The 19161-nt window shown below is 58.6% G+C and overlaps 1 protein-coding gene across 1 annotated transcript in view; it reads left to right on the top strand.

The window, feature by feature from the left end:
- The window catches only part of CXXC5 (CXXC finger protein 5), a 36406-nt gene extending 21825 nt beyond the window's left edge, over nucleotides 1-14581 (top strand). The window contains exons 2-3 of the mRNA XM_082291276.1: nucleotides 7711-8771; nucleotides 13568-14581. Coding sequence (XP_082147402.1) covers nucleotides 7986-8771; nucleotides 13568-13612 — 831 coding nt within the window. The 5' untranslated portion in view covers nucleotides 7711-7985 and the 3' untranslated portion in view covers nucleotides 13613-14581. The remainder of the gene's footprint in view (nucleotides 1-7710; nucleotides 8772-13567) is intronic.
- The last annotated feature ends 4580 nt before the right edge of the window (nucleotides 14582-19161 follow it).

Consider the following 19161-nt stretch of genomic DNA (forward strand, 5'->3'; position numbering starts at 1 on the left):
GGCCGTCCCCTTCCTGCTGGGAAAAGTGGTTCTTCCAAAGCGGTTGCGTTCAGGAGCAGGGATTGTGGGCACTTGGGATCTCATCACCGAGCACCATAAGGTCTCCGCCACCCATTAATGGCCAAACTTGAATGCACTGAGCTGGCCCTGGCGCTCTCAAGTGGTGACAGTGACACGGGGCTGGCATGGGTGCACCAGCCCGTCCCAGTGCCAGCTTTCCTGGGATCTGGAGCAGCCTCTCGGTTTGTGCTCTGCCACCATGGAGCTGCCTGGTGGGATGTGGAGGGATGAGGTTTTGAGAGAGCTGGGAGCACAAGGGGGCCTCTCCAGTCTGGAGCTGGTTTTGGAGATGGCACTGATGGATTTGGGCACTGCTGGAGGTGGCACTTGGTGGTGGCACTAATGGATTTAGGCACAATTGGAGGTGACACTTGGAGGTGGCACGTATAGATTGGAACACCACTGAAGGTGGCACTGATGGCTTTGGGGCTCTTTGCCATCCAGTATTCCCATGCAACTGTGCCCACAACTTTTTCTCTTATTTTTAATTAACTTCCCTTCACTCAGCCCATGCTGATGGGTGTCTCCATGACCTGGTTGTCGGTCAGACCCTGAGTAACTGATGCTGTAATCGCCCCATCTGTTAACGGAGTGATTCACATGTCTTAGCTTGGCCTGTGTGGGTCTCCCCAGGGCAAAGCCATCCTCAGCCCCCCAGCTCTTTGGGGGTCCTGCCGGGATGCCCATTGTTGTTGGCATCTGCCACCGGGCAGCGCCTGCCCCTGCCCACCTGTCCCCGATGCCCTGGGGTCATTCTGCCTGGCCCCCTCACAGCCCTGAATCACCTTGGGGACCTCACTTGGTGGACAAGAACACGGGGAGCTAGCTGGACCAAAGAGCTGGAGTCCCTCCAGGAAGGTCTGGGGGAGTTTTGCAGAGGACAGGAGGGGTTCTGCTGGGCTGGGATTGATGGCGCATCTCCGGGGCGATGCCAAGCCGGTGGGAGTGGGCGAGCGGCAGAGCCGTGCCACGGCGCGTGAATGTCAGATGCTGCTTGGCTGCGAGCTGGGCTCGTGCGAGAGCAGATCTGTTCAATCCCATTTGGAGAGGGGGGAGAGGCGGGGGGGGCTCTTCCCCAGGCTCAATCTGGTAGGTTTTAGTTACAGTCGTTTTAGGATTTGGGCAGCGAATTGGTGCAGCTTTGGCACAGGGGGGGATGTATGAGCACCCAGGCTGCCAAGCCTCCCTCATCCCCCGGAATTGGGGAAGGGGGGGACCATGCAGGTGGGTGCAGCCCCCGGGCTGAGCAGCGTGGTAGTCACCCGGCTCTCTGGGCAGCAGCTGGACGAGCGGAGGAGGGGAGGAGGTGCCTGGCGTTGTCCGCAGGGCACCCGCAGTCCTGCAATGCTCGGGTGGACGCTTCAAATCGCGTTATCTCCATAACCGCCCGGCTCTGGCCGCTCCGAGTGGCAGCGGAGATAAGTGGATTTCCAGGGAGCGCCTGGTCGTCTGACATTTAAGACTCCTTAATCCGTAACCACCACCCCGCGGAGGCAGGACGCAGCCACATTTCCCAGCTGGGGCAGCCCCGGGCACAGGTCGGTCCCTGCGGTGGTGGCTCCAGCTGTGCCAGGGCCACAGGGTGAGGTTCAAGGATGTGCACGGAGGCAGTGGTATCCCTGGGCACTTCCTTGTCCTCTCCACCATGATAACCTCCTTGGAAGTCCAGGCCACATTGGCAGCAGGCTCTGGGGTGTCGCCGGAGTCAGGCATCAGGGTGTGGCTGTGCCGGCAGATCGGGAAGCCTGCAGCAGCCATGGGGTTACATGGAAAAACCCACCAGTGGGGAAAAAATACGCCCTCGCTGGATCCCTGGCATAGGGAGCCCACCTGGGAAGGTGGCGTCACCCCCTGCCTGCTCAGCAGGATGTGGCATGGCCTCACCACTCTGTCCCTGAGGATGTGCCTGGCAGGACACATCCTGGCCCACCCTCTGTGTGTGTCCAGAGTTGCTCCTGGGGGGCATCACCGGGGCCGAGTGGCTGTCTGCAAAGAGGAGACGGGTGAAAGGCACTCTGTGCACCATGATGATTCGCCATCTGCTTCCAGGGCAAACTCCAGATGCTGGATTTAATCTTCCATAGCCTTTTTAATTCAGGAGTTGGCTTCTTAACGTCCCCCAGTGCCACCTCGGCAGCAGAGACAAGCAGAGTGGCTGCCACGACTGGCCCTTCAAAGGATGTTCTGGAGCACGAGAGATGAACTATGTCTGTGTGAGTTGCCCATCTGGCAACCTGTCATACCTCAACCCGTCATACCTCTGGCTCTTTAACCTGCCCAGGGTGAGCCTGAGCATTCACAGCACTGTCCAAACCTCCCCCCAGGCCTGGGTGTCCTCTCCTGATGTCTGGAGAAAAGGTGGTGGGTGATGGTAACTTCCATGGTACATCCAGGAGTGGATCTTCTGGCTGGACCAGTTTTTGGGAGGATGAATGCAGAGAGCAGAGCTTGGGGGCTGTTGGTTTGACAGAGGTGATGGCTTGCAAATAACAGGCTTGTCTTTGCCTTAGGCACCTGGTTATCAGGCACCATGGATGGGTGTCCTGTAGGGATAATCAGCCTTGGGAGATCATGGATTGATTTCTCTCTTGGTTCACCTGCTGCTGGACATCTGGCTGGTGAGGCTGTGATGAGACATCACCGCCTGTTTCAGCTGACCTGTGTCACCTGGTGGAGGGAACAGCAGGTTCGACTGTGCTGTGGAAATGGGCACCTGGTACTGAATCAGCTGTTGTGATGCTGGGGTCAGAGCTGCTGTGAACTTTGTTCTGGTGGGGCTTGTTCTCCTGAGCCTTTGACCTGGGCTGCTGCTGGACCCTCTGGCTTGTGACAGTGCTGCAGGGCCGTGGTCCTGTTCTACCCACTGGGTGTCTCATCCCAGGATGTGTTGTTTCAGACACCAGGATGCCGCCAAGGTGTCTTGTCTCCCCATGCATCACTCCAACCACCCATGGTTCTGTGCTCCTGGCCATCTCAAGGTCCTGTCCACCATTGGCCAGGGCAGCTGAGGAGCACAGGGATTGCCTCCAGCCCCTCTTTGGAGCTGCAAGGGGAAGGTGCGACCGGTTGTGGCCTCCCTTGACCTACATCTTTTCTGGGATGCCTTTGAGAGGGGCACACGCTGGTGGTGTCCATGGCACGGCCGAGTCCGTCCATCCGTCTGTCTGTCCATCCAACACCAGGGAGTGATGGTGGTGGGGAGGAGGTGGGGGCCATGCTGGGCGGGCGGCCACGCGGTGAGGGGGAGGAAGTGGGGACAAAAACGCAGCGGAGGGGACAATTGCAGCCTTTCTCCAGGCTGAAAAGACGCCGGGGTCCCTTCCGGCCTCGTCCTCCGTCTGCTGCGAGAGGACAAAGCCACCGCCCCCAGTGCCCACCCAGCGCCCAGGGATTAGAAAAAAGGCGAATTTTGATTTTCTCCTTTTGTTTCCGGAGCCCGGGAGCAGCTCGGCTTCAGCTTTGCTGCTTTCTTCTCCCTTTACGCCGTGTCTGTGCACGGCTGACCAACCGGCGGCTTTTCTGGGACAAGGGTGATTTATTTAAAATTAAAGGAAAGCAGAAGTTCTTTCTTGAAGAGGAGACTTTTTAGGTCGGCGGGAGCTGATGGCTTTCCAGCCATGCAGTGAAAACACACGGGAGCCAGCTGGAATTTGCAGCTTGTCATTTTTTTTAGGAGAAGCGAGGCTCCTCTCCTGCTCCCCTCTGACAGTGAATGGTGCCTGCAATTGGGGGGACTCTCAGTCCATCGGCTGGCAGGGGTTTTCTGGACCACCCGAGATGATCCTTTTGCAACCTTTATTTATTTTGGCATTGTCAGGACTATTGCAGAGCAGTCCCCTGTGTGCTGGGGTGCAGGGAGCCCTGGGGCAGAGTGAAGGGGGTGAGGGGTGGTGTGGTGCTGAGAGCTGGGGGAAGACCCAGGCAGAGGAGTATCCCATTTTTTCCCCCAGGACCATGGGAGAGCTCAGTTGCCTTGACCCATCTGAGCATTCCAGGCTGCTGGGAGGCAGGTCTTTGGGATGACCTATGGAAATCATAGAATCACAGGACAGTTTGGGTTTGAAGGGTCCTTAAAGATCATCTCATTCCACCCCCAGCCATGGGCAGGGACATGTTCCACTAGACCAGGTTACTCCAAAGCCCGGAGTAACTGGGTAACCCTCCAACCTGGCCTTGAACATTTCCAGGGATGGGGCAGCCACAGTTTCTCTGAGCAACATGTTCCACGGGTGCCATCCCTCACCCTGGGACCCCCTGGCTTTCGGACCCTGGACCTGACAGGGGGTTGGTTGCAGGGGAGGAACAGCAAAGAGTTGGGAACTCCTGGGTGTGGGTCGGGGCCTCCCGACCTTGGTGGTGTCCCCTTGAACCCTGGCGTCCCTCCAGGCTGTTAAGCTGCCCCGTGCAAAGACCCGGGCGAGGGAGCCCATCACGTGCCCCTTAATGCCGTGGCTGGGACTAAGCACCTTCTGACAGGGACCCAGATGACGCTGCCCGGCGCCTTTCCCAAGAGATGGGGGCCGGAAAAGGGGCAGAAACGGGACGGGGGGGAGCCTCGCTGTCTTTACGCGGGTCAATCATAAAGAAGGGATTAAGATCATTAATTCCTCCCCCCGCTGCAATTAACGACGGGGCCGGGCAGCGGCTGGCGAGGAGCAGCGGTATCTGCTGTGCTGGGTGGTCCCGCGGTGTCAGGGCGGGGATCCCCCCTTTAATGCGAACTAGCCAGGCACCCCCAGCAGCCCGGTCTGGGGTCCCTGGCGAGGACAGCGTGGGGACAGACCCGTCCCAGCTGGCACGGCCGCGGTGTCCGGCGCCTGCTGGCGCGGTGGCCCCGGGGGCTGGAGGGCAGCGCCGGGTGGCTGCAGATGGTGGGAGCTGGCGGAGGCAAAGCGGCGGCCGGGACAATGGCGGGATTGTGCGGTGGCGCCGCTGGCACGGCTCGGCACGGCTCGGCACGGCTCGGCGCCGCACCCCGTGCCAACAGCGGGCACTGCCTTGCGCCGCTGGGGCTGAGCGCGGCCACGGCACCGTGCCCGGCGTCTCTGTGGGTGCGGGGAGCTGCCTCGGATGGGCTGGGGTGGCCCTGTCCCGCAGCCGCGGGTGCTCGGGGGGGCTGTGCCAGGCTGTGCAGCCATCGCCCCGGTGGGAGGGGGCTGTGAGCGGGGGCTCCGAGCTGCTGGCACCCGATCCGCGTGGCGTGGTGGGACCAGCCAGGGAGGCCGGCCGGTATGTCTGGCTGCAGAAGAAGATGGGAACTGGTGGAAATGGTGACCACAGCGCGGCTTCAGCTGGTGTCCTCCCCACTTTGGCACACGGACCCCGCTGTGGGGGCTGTGGGGAGACCCGTGCGGGCAGGACCCATGTCTTTGCCAGGGCGATGCAGAGCATCTCCAGCAGTCGTGGCTGGAGACCACCCGTACCTCCCCGGCAGCCCCGCGGCACGGTGGCGCCGATGGCACAGGGCGAGCGGGCAGGGTGGCAAATCCCGGGCCGGTCGGGCCGGGCGCTTGGCTCCCCGCATGGCGCGGGGCGGGCGGAAGAGGCGCAGGGCCGCAGGAAAGGCGGCCGCGGGCAGGCGTGAGATAACACCACCGGGCGCTTTATCTCACATCCTCCCGTCCGGTGCTTTTCCTGCCGCGCTCCCCGCTCCGGCCCCAGCGCCCGTTGCTGTCGGCACTAAGGTGTGACCCGTCCTAAGGTCTCCAGGGACAGGTCCCCCACTTCCCTGGCAGAGGGGACGGGTGATTCAGCTGCATGGCAGCAGCTCGCCCATCCTCCCGGCACCCCGTCACCCCGTTGGGGTGCACCCCACCTCACCGCCGCCCAGCATCCCCCCGACTGGCGTGGAGCGGGATGCTGGGGAAGGGCAGCCCGTCCTGCCGCCGCAGCCCTCCCTCCCCACGTGGCCTGGCGAGCTCCCGGCTGGAGCCCAAGCCCTGCATCGATCTGCGCTGCATCTTAAATCCCGCAGCAGCTGAAGCAAGCGGTTTTCAGCGCCAGGGCGGGGGGGTTTCTCCGTGGGCGAGCCGGCTCTGGCACCGGAGTGAGACACCGGGGCTGCTTCCGCAGCCGGTACCACGGTAGTTGGCACAAGGACCTTGCCCCCATCAGCATTTTAACGGCGATGCCCAAGCTCTGTCCGTGGGAAAGGGTCCTCCTGGGCTGTTGTTGTGGGGTTCCTGGGGTTGCGCTGCAGAAGGGGATCCGAAGGGTGATGGATGAGCAGGAGTCAGTATGGGGGTGCAGGGATGCCCCTTGCTTTGCTGCATCACCCCTGCGCAGGAGGGAGGGTCTCAGCAGAGCTCTCCACACATGGCCACATCCCTGTCTGGGCTCTGGAGAGGAGTGTGCTGGGATAGCCAGGATGGAGGGATGGGGTGGGCGAGGGGCCTCCTCCCAGTGCCACCCTCCCCCAGCTGCCGCCGGGGTGGGGACGTAGGTTCCTGCTCCACTAAGCCCTGCAGCTTTTCTCCTCTAAAGCCTGATTACTTGGCGGTGCCTGTGTGCGTGCGTGCTCGGGAGGGAGGAGGAGGAGGAATTTCACAACAACAAGTGTTTGCAGCCACACTGGGCCCAGCTGCCCCGGAGTCGCCCCAGGGACAGCAGCATAGCATCCACTCCAGGAAGGCTCTTGCTGTCACTGCTGAGCCCATGGCTCTGCTGGAGCAGCTGGGCATGTGTGCTGGGCATGCTGGGCATGGCAGGAGGTCAGCACTGGGGCTTGGAGGTGGATGCTGTGGCTCCCTGTGGGGTTGAAGGTGGGCACTGCAAGCTCGTGATGAGGCTTGGAAGTGGATGCTCTCTGTTTGGTTTGGAGATGGACACTGCAGCCCTTGGTGGGGTTAGGAGGTGGATACCATGGCTGCCCATGGGATTTGGAAATGGATGTTGCCACTCTTACAGGGATTTGGAGGTGAACACCATGGCTGCCCATGGGATTTGGAAGTGGATGCTGGAAGTGCTCAGACTTGGATGCTGCAGCTCCCTATGGGATTTGGGGTGAACACTGCAGCTGTTGGTAGGGTTTGGAGAAGGATGCTGTAGATCCCTGTGGGACTTGAAGGTGGACACTGCCACTCTCCATGTGGCTTCCTTCTCCTGCCCACTGCTGGCTCAGGGACAATGGTCCAAGAGGAGAAAGAGGAGGAGGAGGAGGAGGAAGGGCACAGCCTAGCCTGAGCTGGGTGAGCAACATCCTTGGGATTGTGGGAGTTGGGGTGTTGCCTCCATGGCACTTGGCTTGGGCAACAAGGGTGGGAACCAGGCACCCCTTGCATGAGCCCGGGAGCATCCCGCTGGTGCCTGCCGTCCCATCCGGCATGGGGCCATACGCCGCTGGAGCGGAGCGGGAGATGAGCCCCGTGACTTCCCTGGGGCTGCTGTCCCTGAGGGAGGAGAGCTGGGCACAGAGAGTCTTTAAACATCAGAGTGCCATTGCTACCAGGCCAGGACTTCCCCTGTGACCCCCCACTTCTGTCTGGATGGCGACCCTTTTAGAGAGCAGCGGAACGGATCTCCACTGAGGTCCGTTCCCTGGAGTTCCTTTGTTTGCGGCGCTGAGATTTTCATGGCAGGGGGAGGAAGAGCCGCTTTGAAAAGCCCGTTGGCTCTTGCCAGCACTAACTCTCTTTTCTTTTCTCCTTCCAGAGCCGCGTGGTGTGTCCCAGAGCCGCAGAGTATGTCTGTGCACTGAGAGCACCCTGAGTCCTCCGCAGCCGGCGCGGGAGGAGACGCCCCGTTGATGCGCGGTCCCGTCTGAGCGTCCCCGGTGGCTGGCGGGCCGGTGCTACCAGAACGGCTTTGGGGGGTCTTTTGCTTTGGCATTGGGGGTGGGTTTTTGGGGTTGGTCTTTTTTTGGTTTTTCGTCTTTTTTTTTTTTTCTTAAATTTTGGGGCTGGTTTTGTTGTTGTGCTCGGGGCACCATGTCAAATTCGGGCTCCCATCAAGACACTGGGAACAAGCCAGAGACGGAAAAAAATAACCAAGATGACTCTCAACCCCCCGTCAACTCCGAGAGGAGGAACAAAAGTGGAATAATAAGTGAACCTTTGAACAAAAGTCTTAAGAAGTCCCGTCCACTCTCCCACTATTCCACCTTTGGTAGCAGCAGCTCGGTAAGCGAACATTCAGAGAAAGGCAACCCCTTAGCTAATGGCAACGATGCGACTGTGGATAAAAGTCATTCTACCTCAAAGCACAAAAACATCTCTAGTATGCTGAGCAAATTAGACCGGATGTCGGAGCTCTCCTCAGAAGGACAGACCGCCCTCCAACAGTTTGCTCAGTCGACAGAAATGCTCAAAAGAGTGGTACAGGAGCATCTTCCTCTAACGAGCGAGCACGGGACTGGTATCTCTGACATGGAGGCAGTCTCAGCTGCAGAGACAATGAACGGCCCCTCTGATTTTCCTTACCTGGGGGCTTTTCCCATCAACCCAGGCCTTTTCATTATGACCCCTGCCGGCGTGTTTCTGGCAGAGAGCGCGCTCCATATGGCTGGCTTGGCAGAGTATCCCATGCAGAATGAGTTGGCATCTGCCATCAATTCGGGGAAAAAGAAACGGAAAAGATGCGGCATGTGCCCGCCCTGCCGAAGACGGATAAACTGCGAGCAGTGCAGCAGTTGTAGGAATCGCAAAACTGGCCACCAGATTTGCAAATTCCGAAAATGTGAAGAACTCAAAAAGAAGCCTTCTGCAGCACTGGAGGTAACCGGCCCCTCTCAGGCACCCTAACCCCTCCTCGGGCTGCGCTCCTGGGTTTGGATCTTGCCCTAGATAATAAAACACCTGGTACTTCTTACTTTTTTTTATTTTTCCCTTTTCCATTAACAGCTCTCACCCTGAGATGTGTGCTCTGCCCAGTGCCCCCAGTCCCCACCCCCCGCTATGTATTGGGGTTGATTGGTGTGGGGAGGAGGTCTGGGGTCTCATCCTGGGGTCCCTGGGCATGCTGGACTTCACTGTCCCCTTTGCAAGCACAAGCAGCAGTGGGGCTCTGCTGGGGTTTTGGTGACAGCATCCCCTGTCCTCAGCGGGTGGCAGCTCCCTGAGCTGGGGAGCAGCATCTAACCCCAGAGGAGGGGGATGACTTTTTGGGGCAGAGCTTGGGGTAATTGGTGATGATGAAACCCGTGACCACAGTGCAGCCAAAGCCCAGCCCCTCAGCTCACGCTGCTCTGAGCAGGAGCACAGCAGTCCCTGGTTTTGGGAGCAAACTGCTGTAGTGGAGTGCAGCATCCCCAGTGGAGTGGCTGTGCTGGGTGTCCCTGGGCCAGCATCCCTCTGGGGTGGTCAGGATGAGTCCATAAGGCAGCAGCCGGACTTCCCATGGCAGCAGTGCTGCAGTCCCCACTGGCAGTGCTCCTGTTTCAGTACCCAATAGAGCCAGGAGCACCCCTGCTCCTGCTAGGGATGCCCAGGTGCCCTGGTGTGAGCCTCTGGATGGTGCTCAGGCTGTCACTGCCCTCCATGGCCTGCTTGTGAATATCCTTGGCTTTGGAGGAGAGCCACTGGGGAGGTGTGACATTCATGTGGGGACTACAGGGAAAGTCTGGTGACTTGGGTTGTGTGGGCCTGAAACTCATTAGGGGCCGTGGGCAGCTGCTGGTGGCGTGGTGTGGGTGGGGCTGGGTGCCAGCAGGGCAGGGGTGTCCTATGGACACTCTGGTCTGGCAGAGCCTCCCTCTTCTGCACGCCCACGTGTTGTGCTGAAGCCAGGTTTGATTTTTCCGTGAGCTGATCCCACTGTCAGCCATGCCAGTGTGCTTCCTCCTTCTGGTGAGCACATCCCCATGGAGAGACAGCGGAGGCTAAAAAGTCACCTGGACATCAGCTGGATCGTGCATCCTGCCACGAGAGCTTTGCCCATCCTCTGGTGGTCCCAGTGCAACCAAAGCCTGCCGCTCCCTTAGCTACATTCTACGTTTTTCAATTAGCATCAGCTCTGAATGAATACTGAAGGGGAAAAAAAATCTATTTGGGCGGTGGGGATGAGGAGAGGGGGACTGTGTCTTTCAAAAACCGCTGTATTGCTAAATTATATTCTTGTTCTAATTTGCTGAGTCAGTGATCTGGAAAAAGGGAGAAAGGGAAAAAAAAAGTTCATTTCTTCCAAAGAGTCCTAAAGCGGGTCAATAGACTCGGAGCTCGCAGCAGCCGGAGGAGTTGCTCCCTTCTCCCAGCGCTGGGTCTGGGGGTGATAAATAGCACGAGGAGCCCATGGAATGGTCACTCCTGTGATGGGTTTCTCCATCTCATGACTGGCTGGGAAACTGGGGCCTCTGAAATAGGGTTCTGCATCTGGTAGAGTTGGGCCCCACCAGAGATGAGTCCCCATCCCCCCTGGGCATGACCATAGGTGTGCTGAGGCCCAAGAGAGAGGCCACTGTGCTGGTGGGATGGACGCCTGGGCAGGTGTGGGTCACTCCAGGGCATCGCCATCCCCTTTTCATGACAGACCCTCCCCTCTCTCAGACCATCCGCTTGCCCCCTGTATTGACCTTGGTAGGGTTTTACAAGATCGTGGCTGGGACAGGGACACCGTGACCCCGACTGATGTCCCAGGTCACCTGGGTCAAAGTTGGGTTGTTAAACCTAACCCTGTGTCAACCAGCCTTGGCCAGACATTGGGCTGTCTGTAGGGCAAGCACCAGCACCTATGCTGTGCTGGAGACCTGTCTGCAGAGGGCCAGGATGCAGAGTTCCATGGACTGCTGGTCCTGCTGGGGTGCCATCACACCGCTGTACTTGATACTGGGACAGAAGGGGCCATGCAGTGGCCCTTCATATGGGGCTGAAACATTCACGGGGCTTTGTGAAGCATCGTCCCTGTCTGTGGGGGGCAGTGCCATTGCCTGGGAGAAGGACAGTGACTGTCCTGCTACCCCTGTGCATCCAGAGGAACGTCCTCGGAGAGCCCTGACAGGGGCCGCAGCTGTGATTAAATGTTGATCTAAAATCAAGCAGTAAAAAAAAAATAGAATTAAACCTTTATGGCAGCATAAAAAACGGGCTAAATCCCTGAGCCGCCGTTAAGCTTTATCTGCACATCTACAGAGCCTGAAGAACCGGTCGCCGCTGGTGTCCCGCTGTGGTGGGGCTGCCTGGGGCTCCAAGACTGGTGAGGTTGGGTGTTGGGAGCAGGCAGCAGCACGTCCCTGCACTGACCAGGCTCCTCTGGGCTCTGCCAGCCCCAGCAACCCCGGCTGATGCCGTGGGGGCTGCTGGCCAACCCTGCACAGGTCACCCTGGGCTTGTCTGCAGAGCTGTAGGTCACATGGAGGCCATGACTAGTTGGGGTTTGATTCATCAGAGCTGTTCTTTATCCAGAGAAGCTGTACTGAAGAGCCTTGGTGCCCCAGATAGTGCCGGTGAGGGTCACTGTCACCCTCACATCAGCCTCACAGAGAGACTCTCGCCATGGAGAACAAGGGGTGAGAGATTTAAACTGAAAGAGGATAGATTTAGGTTGGACATAAGGTAGAAGTGTTTATGATGAGGGTGGTGAGGCCCTGGCACAGGGTGCCCAGAGAAGCTGTGGCTGCCCCATCCCTGGAAGTGGCTAAGGCCAGGTTGGATGGGGCTTGGAGCAACTTGGGATAATGGAAGATGTCCCTGCCCGTGGCAGGGGGTGGAATGAGATGATCTTTAAGGTCTTCTCTAAACCATCCTGTGAGTCTGTGATTGTGGGGATGAGGGGGATCTCTCCTGGGCATCCACGTTAGAGCTGGCTGTCCATCTTCCTTGAATAATAAAGGAGCAGAAGTATTTGTCAGACATCTCCTTCCAAACCCATGAGGAGCCTGCTCTCCCCTCGTTCTCCCTTGGGATGATGGATCTGGGTAGGTGGCCCTTGCTGGAGAGTCCACCTTGCTCTGCCCTACTTGTTCTGCATTCAGTGCCTTGAGTGGGATCCAGTGGTCAGTGTGGTGTGCCCCAGGCCTGTGCATCGCTGGGCACAGGCACTTGTGCCTTCCCAGATGCCTGGTTACGTGTCACAGATGCCTTGGGGAAGGGGTGATGCCTGCAGCTTGTGACGGCCCCAGCTCAATTTGCTCCCCGCCATGGGCTGTGAGCAGGAGCAGATGGGATCTGCCAGCAGCCTGGTGGGCACCACCAGCTCTTGCTCATTCTGGCCTTTCGCCCCCCTCCCCTTGCCCAAGCCCCGTGTTTGGGTTCTGCCTGTGGCAGGGAACATCCTCCTCTGGGGATGGGGGTGATGCTGCCCTGGTTTTTCATTGAGGCGTGGTAGGTGTCTTGATCCAAGAGAAGGACCCAATGAGATGTGGCTGAGTCCTGCATGGAGTCAGGGACTGGAATATGTCTGGTTTGACTCTGAGGATGCTACATGAAGTGTCCCAGGCCTGCACAAGGGCTCAGTACTGTGCTTCCCCTTGCCCCATGGCAGCCAGTCTGCTGGCCCATGCCTGTCACTGCAGCCTGTGGCCTCTTTCCCATTGGTGTCCCCTGCTTGTTTGGAGATGTGGGGCCTGAAGGGTCCTCTGAGGTGATTGTGTGGTGATCCTGTGGTGATCGTGTGTCTGGCTGGCACAGCTCAGCCTTGCTTGGGGACTGTTGGCACTGACAGATGTTGTGGTCCTTGCATGCTCCACCCGTGTTCTCATGAATATTGCACAGGCTTTCCACCTCACCCAGCTGGGAAATGCCCCTGGTTCTCCTTCCGGAGGACCACAGTGCTACTGGGGCATGGCCCCACACCATCTTTCCTGGAGGTGGCTTCAAAGAGATCTTGTCCATTGTTGGGCCTGTTGTTGGTTGTGGGGTTGAGCCTCTTCCCTGTGAAGCGCTGAGAGGTACCTGGTGGTGCCCAGGGTTGCTCTGTTGGGGTCAAGATTGTTCCTTGAGGCCGGGGGTGATGTTTCCCATGTCCTGAGCAGCTCCTGCTCTGGTGTCCCCAAGCCTGTCCAGCTCATTCCCTGCCCCAGTCTCCATCCAAATGTGCTCCTAAACCCATGTGGTGGCTGGGCTCCTGTCCTCTGGGTGTCCGTCTGTCTGTCCGTGGCAGGGACTGTGGGAGCTGGCAGTGAGGGGGCTGTGCCAGGCTGTGCCAGGCCATGCCCACTGCCCACTGCCCAGCCATTGTGCTCACTGCTGGACAGAGGGGAAGCTGGGGGCTGTGCCATTGTGCCAGCTGCAGCACGGGGACATGGGGACATGAGGACATGGGGACATGGGGACATGGGGACACAGGGATGTGGGAACAATGGCCGAGCGCTGCTGTGCTGGTGCCCGACCAGGGAGGGGGCCTGGCAGCAGGGGGACCCCGGTCTTCCTCCTGCTGGCATTGTGGAAGTCTTGGGATGTACAGCTGCATCCAAGGGTGCTGAGCCTGGGCTGGATCCATCCCAAGGCTGGGGAGCGGGGTGCCAGGGTGGGGGCGAGGGGTGGGTGCCCAGCCCTGGTGCTGCACGCCTGTGCTGGACCCGACCTAACGCCTTGTCCCTTCTTCTTCTGTCCCCCTCCCTGTCTCTCTTCCTTTCCAGAAGGTGATGCTTCCTACAGGAGCCGCGTTCAGATGGTTCCAGTAGGAACGGGAATCCCAAAGCTCTGTCATCCAAGTGCAATGTCACTGCTTGCTTGTGTTGTCTCAGGCAAGGGATTTTTGGCTGAAATGAATGGATGCACCTGTGTCTCTTTAGAACCAAAAATATTTTCTCGCAAATCTCATTCCTGTTTTTATAATTTTTTTCTTTTTTTTTTTTTTTTGCGTTCGTTTTAACATCTTCGAGTCCTAGTCAGACATTTAACTGCTTTTCAAATAAAAAACAAAAAATAATTAAAAGAAAAAAACAATGGATCTGTAAAGTACCAAGACTTAATAGACAGAGTATGGACAATCAGTTTCTTTCTGTGTTTTGGTGTTGATGTTGTTTATGTGTGAAAGATGCAGTACTTGTGTAGGGAATGTAAATTTACAGTAACCTTTTAAAATCTAGTTACTAATAAGCACTACTGTAATTTAGCACAGTTGTTTAATTGCACCCTCATTTATACTTTTTATTTGATTCTTTCCCATCATACAATAGAGTGGATAGTTTCTAGAATGCCTCAACTTCATGTTTATAAATGAGAATATGTTTAAAGCGATGTAGTATCCCTTCTCCTCGCCATTCACCTCTGGAAGTTTAACCCACAAGAGGGTTGGTATAAAAGGTGGAAGAAAACAATTGCTACACAACTGGCGGAATTCAAAAAAAGGAAAAAAAAGAGTAAAAAAAAGGCAAAAAAAAAGTCGTTGTTAGTTTATTAATATAGAACAAGAAACGCTGCGTACAGAAAATCCTCCTAATTGCAACGGTTTACTCCTAGAAGTAACTTTTGTAAACTTACAGAAGTTAAAATCAAAATAAAACAAATATTGCAGGACCTGTGCTGAAGCAGTTACGCAAAGTGATATTTCTCTTCTGTTCACCCCCCGTCTCTCCAGCTCTCTCTCCATCATTAAATTGAAATGCTGTTTGTAATGTTTTAGCGATCCAGGCTGTTTTTGTGAATAAAATGAATGCATGTTTTGTGTCATGATTTCCAGCTTGGTTATTTCTCTCCCACCCCTCTGTCCAGCCCTCTAGGCCCCCCAGCAGCAGTGGTGGCCCACGTGCCGTGGTCCTGCCGGCTGTGGGGGACCTCACCAGTGACGATGCCGGAGCGTGGTGGGACCGTGTGATGAGCTGAGCTGGAGTCGCCCTGGCTGTTAAATCCCCATGGTTAATCCTGGCATTGACTGGGCTGAGCCAGCCTCGGCTCCTCCCGGGGATATTTCCCGGCTTGACCTGCCTGGAGTTTTACCCAGCAGTGCCAACACCATTTGTTTTGGTGACATAATATTAACGTGCCACGGAGAACTGCGGTGAGGCTCGTGTTGTTGGGACAAGTCCAAAATGAGCTCCCAAAGGTGAGTGGCTTCTGGATGGCTTTCCAGCCTGGCCTCATGTTGGTACTGGATCAGCAGGATGGGATGGAGGGGATGTTGGATGGGCTCAGCCATGGACAAGCCATCAGGTTGCTGCCAGTGCTTGGGGTGCTGTGCTGGGAATCATGCCAGGCACATGGGCTGGGAACATCCTACCAGTCCCCTGGAGGTTCTCCAGGTCATCCCAGCCTGGCAAGAGGTGGATCTAGCTGGACCCGGCAGTGCTGGCTCTGCCTTGCTGGGAGGAGGTAGCGAGAGCCTTTGTCCCCAGCTCCAGCCAGCATTTGGGCCAGCATCTGTTGGCCAGATGTGCACCCGGAGGAGGGGGGTGACGGCGGTGCGTGGGCTCTCTGTGCCCGGCAGTGACCTGCTGGGATGGAGCAGAGTGTCCTTGGGGAAAGCTGCCCCAAATGCCCTCTCCAGCAGCTTTCCCCCGGGTGCCCCTGCAGCTCCGGGTGGTTTGGAGTCCAGACCCAGGCACCCCGGTCACACTAGTGCCTGAACCCAGGGCTGTGTGTGGGAACGGCTGCAGCACATGGTGACAGTGGTGGAGCTGGGCCAGCATGGCAAGGGACACAGCTCAAGGCCTGCAGGGACAGACAGACCCTGGTTGTGCCCCAGCAGGGCTCTGGTCCGTGGCATGCCTGGCTCTGCTCCGACCAGGCACTGGCAAGGGGCTGCTGGGAGCCGGTTCCCGATCCATGTTGCTCAAACAGCCGAAATCACTTAGCAGGAATGTGGTGGGGGTGTGCTGGGAAAAAGGAGCCTGGCTGGTTTCTTTACAACTGTGGCTAAGGGTTGGGGCTGTGTGAAGGCACAGTCCTGGCACCCAGAGGGAGCCAGCCCCTACCCCATGCTGGGAGAGCATCCTGGGGAGCAGCACACAGAGCCCCCTCCCCAGCCCTGATCCCCTGGGGAGCTGCAAGGGGGGTGCTGCTTCATCCCACCCACAGCTGGGGCTGGGGACTGCTGGGAATGTCACCCTGGTCTAGCTGTGTGACCCACAACAGGGCTGGCACGGGAAATGCCATCATGGCACAGCAAAGCCCGCTGTGCCACGCACTGGCAGGGACCATGGGCGTTAGCAGGGGAGACGGGCACAGGCAGGGGAGGAGAGTGACAGCAGGCGTGTGGAGCTGCCAGGGAGGACACAGACATTAGCACGGAACAAAGAGAGCAGGGGCTTCCCCATGCGGGAAAACAGGTTTGGGAGAAAAGAATCAGATGTGGGATTCAAACCCTGCCTGTGAGTGGGATGGGGTGGTGTGGAGGTGGGATATGGGGTGCTGGGTGCCCTCCACTCCACTTCCAGCTCACCTCCGCGCGGGGCTGCATCCCTGCCTCCCAGGTGTGTGTGTGGGAGGATGGCCCTGTGCTGGCCCGGAGCCTTGCCTAACGAGCAGGACCTCAGGCATCCCCCGAGGGTGAACCCATCCGCCCCTCCACGCTCACCCTCCGTCAGGCACAGCCCCTGTGCTGGGCTGTCCCCACAGCTGCTGCTGGGGAAGTGGCACCCAGGGCTGCTGTCCCCAGGGTGCCCGCTGGCAGCCAGGTGACACAGGGCGCATGGGATGATGATAACGAGCTCGGCACGGCACTGAGGGACAACCCTGGGCGCTACCACGAGGGCTGGCCTCGAGTCTCTCTTAATTAACATCCTCATTAAACAGAGTTAGCAGAAGGGCAACCAAACCTGCCTGTGGCGCTAGGGCGTGCTGTCACAGGGGCCACAGCCGTGTCCCCATCCCTGCTTGGCCTTGGTGGCGTGGGAAGGTGCCGGCAAGCGATGCCAGGTGAGGCCAGACCCTGGTGTGGGGCTGGTCCAGCGGCGATGCCGGTGGTGTTTTCCATGTGGAGCGGCCTGGCTTGGAGAGGATGGATTCTGGGCTGAGGTGCAGCAGGAGATGGAGCCTCCACAGTGGTCCCAGAGACACATCCTGTCCTGTTGCAGGGCCACCCCAGCACATCGCGGGGTGCCGGCCTCGGCTGCAGGGTGCCACCATTCCGTGTCCCCTGTGCTGGCTCTCAGCCTGGCGTGGTGGGCTGGTGGCCGCTCCGTCCCGCCGTCCCCCGGGCTGCAATTAGCAGGCTGACCCCGGGCTGACCTGCCCCCCCGGCGTGGGGATGGGGCAGGATGCAGGAAGCGCCGAACAAAATGTGCTTCAGCTGAGCCGGATGGCGGGTTCGCCGCGAGTGCCGCCGGCCAGGCGTGACCTGCCGGCCGCCAGCCTGCTCCCACTGCCAGGCTGGCCAGGACAGCGAGGGGACGGGGGCTTGGCAGGGGCGGCTGTGAGGACCTTGGTGGTGGGGTGGGAACCTCCATGAGCACCGAATCCTGGTTGCTGGGAGGGGACCCAGTTCACACTCACTGCTCCAAGGGGAGGTTGGGATGGTGGGATCTGCTCAGGTTTCCTTGGTAGGGACACATCACAGCCCAGGGGGCTGTGGGGACAAGCCAGCCCCGGTGCCAGGTGTTAGAGCCATCCAGCATCTCTGGCATGGCTGGGCCATCGGTGGGTGCTTCCCAGCGTGTCCTGGGCTGAGCTGGGGTTTTGGCAGCCCCACAGCAGCCAGATGGGATCGATGCAGGTCTCCCAGGGGTCCCCAGGCATGGGCAGCTGTGGGGGATGCTCACTGTCACACACCTGCCTTGGCTCCGGCTGGAGCCTAGGGCTGCTGGGACAGCTCGGTTGGGACCATTAATCTAAATAAGCCTCCCAAGTTCTGCTCCCTGCAGCTGGCCAGGTGACCTTCCCTGTGTCCCATATCATGGCAGCTGTCCAGGCCGATTTCCAGCCTTGGCTGAAGTTCTTCCAAAAGGCTGTGGAGTTTTCGAATTCAAGCAAAGGATGCCTCGTCTCTTTGCGCATTCTCCACTGGGAATGAGCTCTCTGTTGGCTTCTTCCCCATGAACTTCCCCTGCCGAAGTGTGGGACGGGGAGGAGGGTCCCACAAGGTCTGTGGGAGGCTGTGTTGTCTCTGCACCAGAGCAAGAATGAAAGAGGCTTTTCTCAGGGAAGAGGAACCATGGGAGATCCTTTATCCATGATAAAGGCTTGACATCCACATCACTTCACCTCTGGGAATTTCAGAATTCCTGACCTACCCCCACATGCTGAGATCTCCCCATGCCTGAGCTGGAGCTGGATGATGTTTACCCAGCAGCATCCTTGGAAGGGACTCCATAGGTGGAAGCTGACACCCATTCCTGCATCCCGCCAGCCCACCCTGGGATGAGCTGTGTCCCCAGCAAGGCAAAGCTGCGGCTCCAGCTGGCTGAGGGCCCTGGCTGGCCGCCCTGCTGCGGCTCTGCAGGAGGCTGGGGATGGCGCTGCAGCCGTCACAGGGTGGCTTCTGCACAGAAACTGCCTGAGGTCCTCCTGCCCTGGGGACCGGAGCACCACCAGACCTGGCAACCTGCCTGCTGCCACCATGGAGAAGCTGTCTTGGTGTGTGGTCTCAGGTGCCCCCCTGCACCCCGCAGGGTGGATGACTGCTTGGGGTGTGCCAGCTGTGCTCGCATGAAGGAGGAGATCTCTTCCATGCCCAACTCCTTCAGCCCCAGCAGAGAACGCAACACCCAGCACCCCATGGTTGCAGGCAGCAAGGGCCATTTAGCCTGGAGGAGCCCTGGTATTCCTCTTTTTGATCAGGATCAATGCCTGATTATTTCTGATGAGCACGTCGGTGCTCCCTGAGCCATGCTGCTCTCCCAGCCAGCGTCTGCTCGCTGCAAAGCCCACGCCAAGCCACGGCAACTCCCGCTTATTCGGGGGCTGGCTGCTGTGCCAAGGCCGGTTTCAGCACTGCGTCAAGATGTTTTAAGGCCAGAGCAGTCAGGATTTGCGAGAAATAGGTCGGCCTGTGACAGCAGAAGGAGGCTACTCAGTGCAAGACGCGGTGTTATCGGGCAGGGGAGGCAGCGGCTGGCGCGGCGCGAGCCTTCAGCCCTTGGGTGACGATGGGTGGATGACAGCGGCCGAGCAGGGGCTTAGCAGAGGTGACAGGTACCACCAGCCCGAGCTGGGGGTTTGCAGCCTGCAGCCTGCCTCGCTTTTGGCCAGCCATTGGTGCTGACAGCCCTGGTGAAGCATCGGACTGGAGAGCTGTGTCTCTCCCCACCAAGGTGCTGTGAGTGGATGTAATGCTGGTGGGGGTGTCCAGATG

Source organism: Coloeus monedula (assembly GCF_965178545.1).
Source record: "Coloeus monedula genome assembly, chromosome: 15".
NCBI classification, from domain to species: Eukaryota; Metazoa; Chordata; class Aves; order Passeriformes; family Corvidae; genus Coloeus; species Coloeus monedula.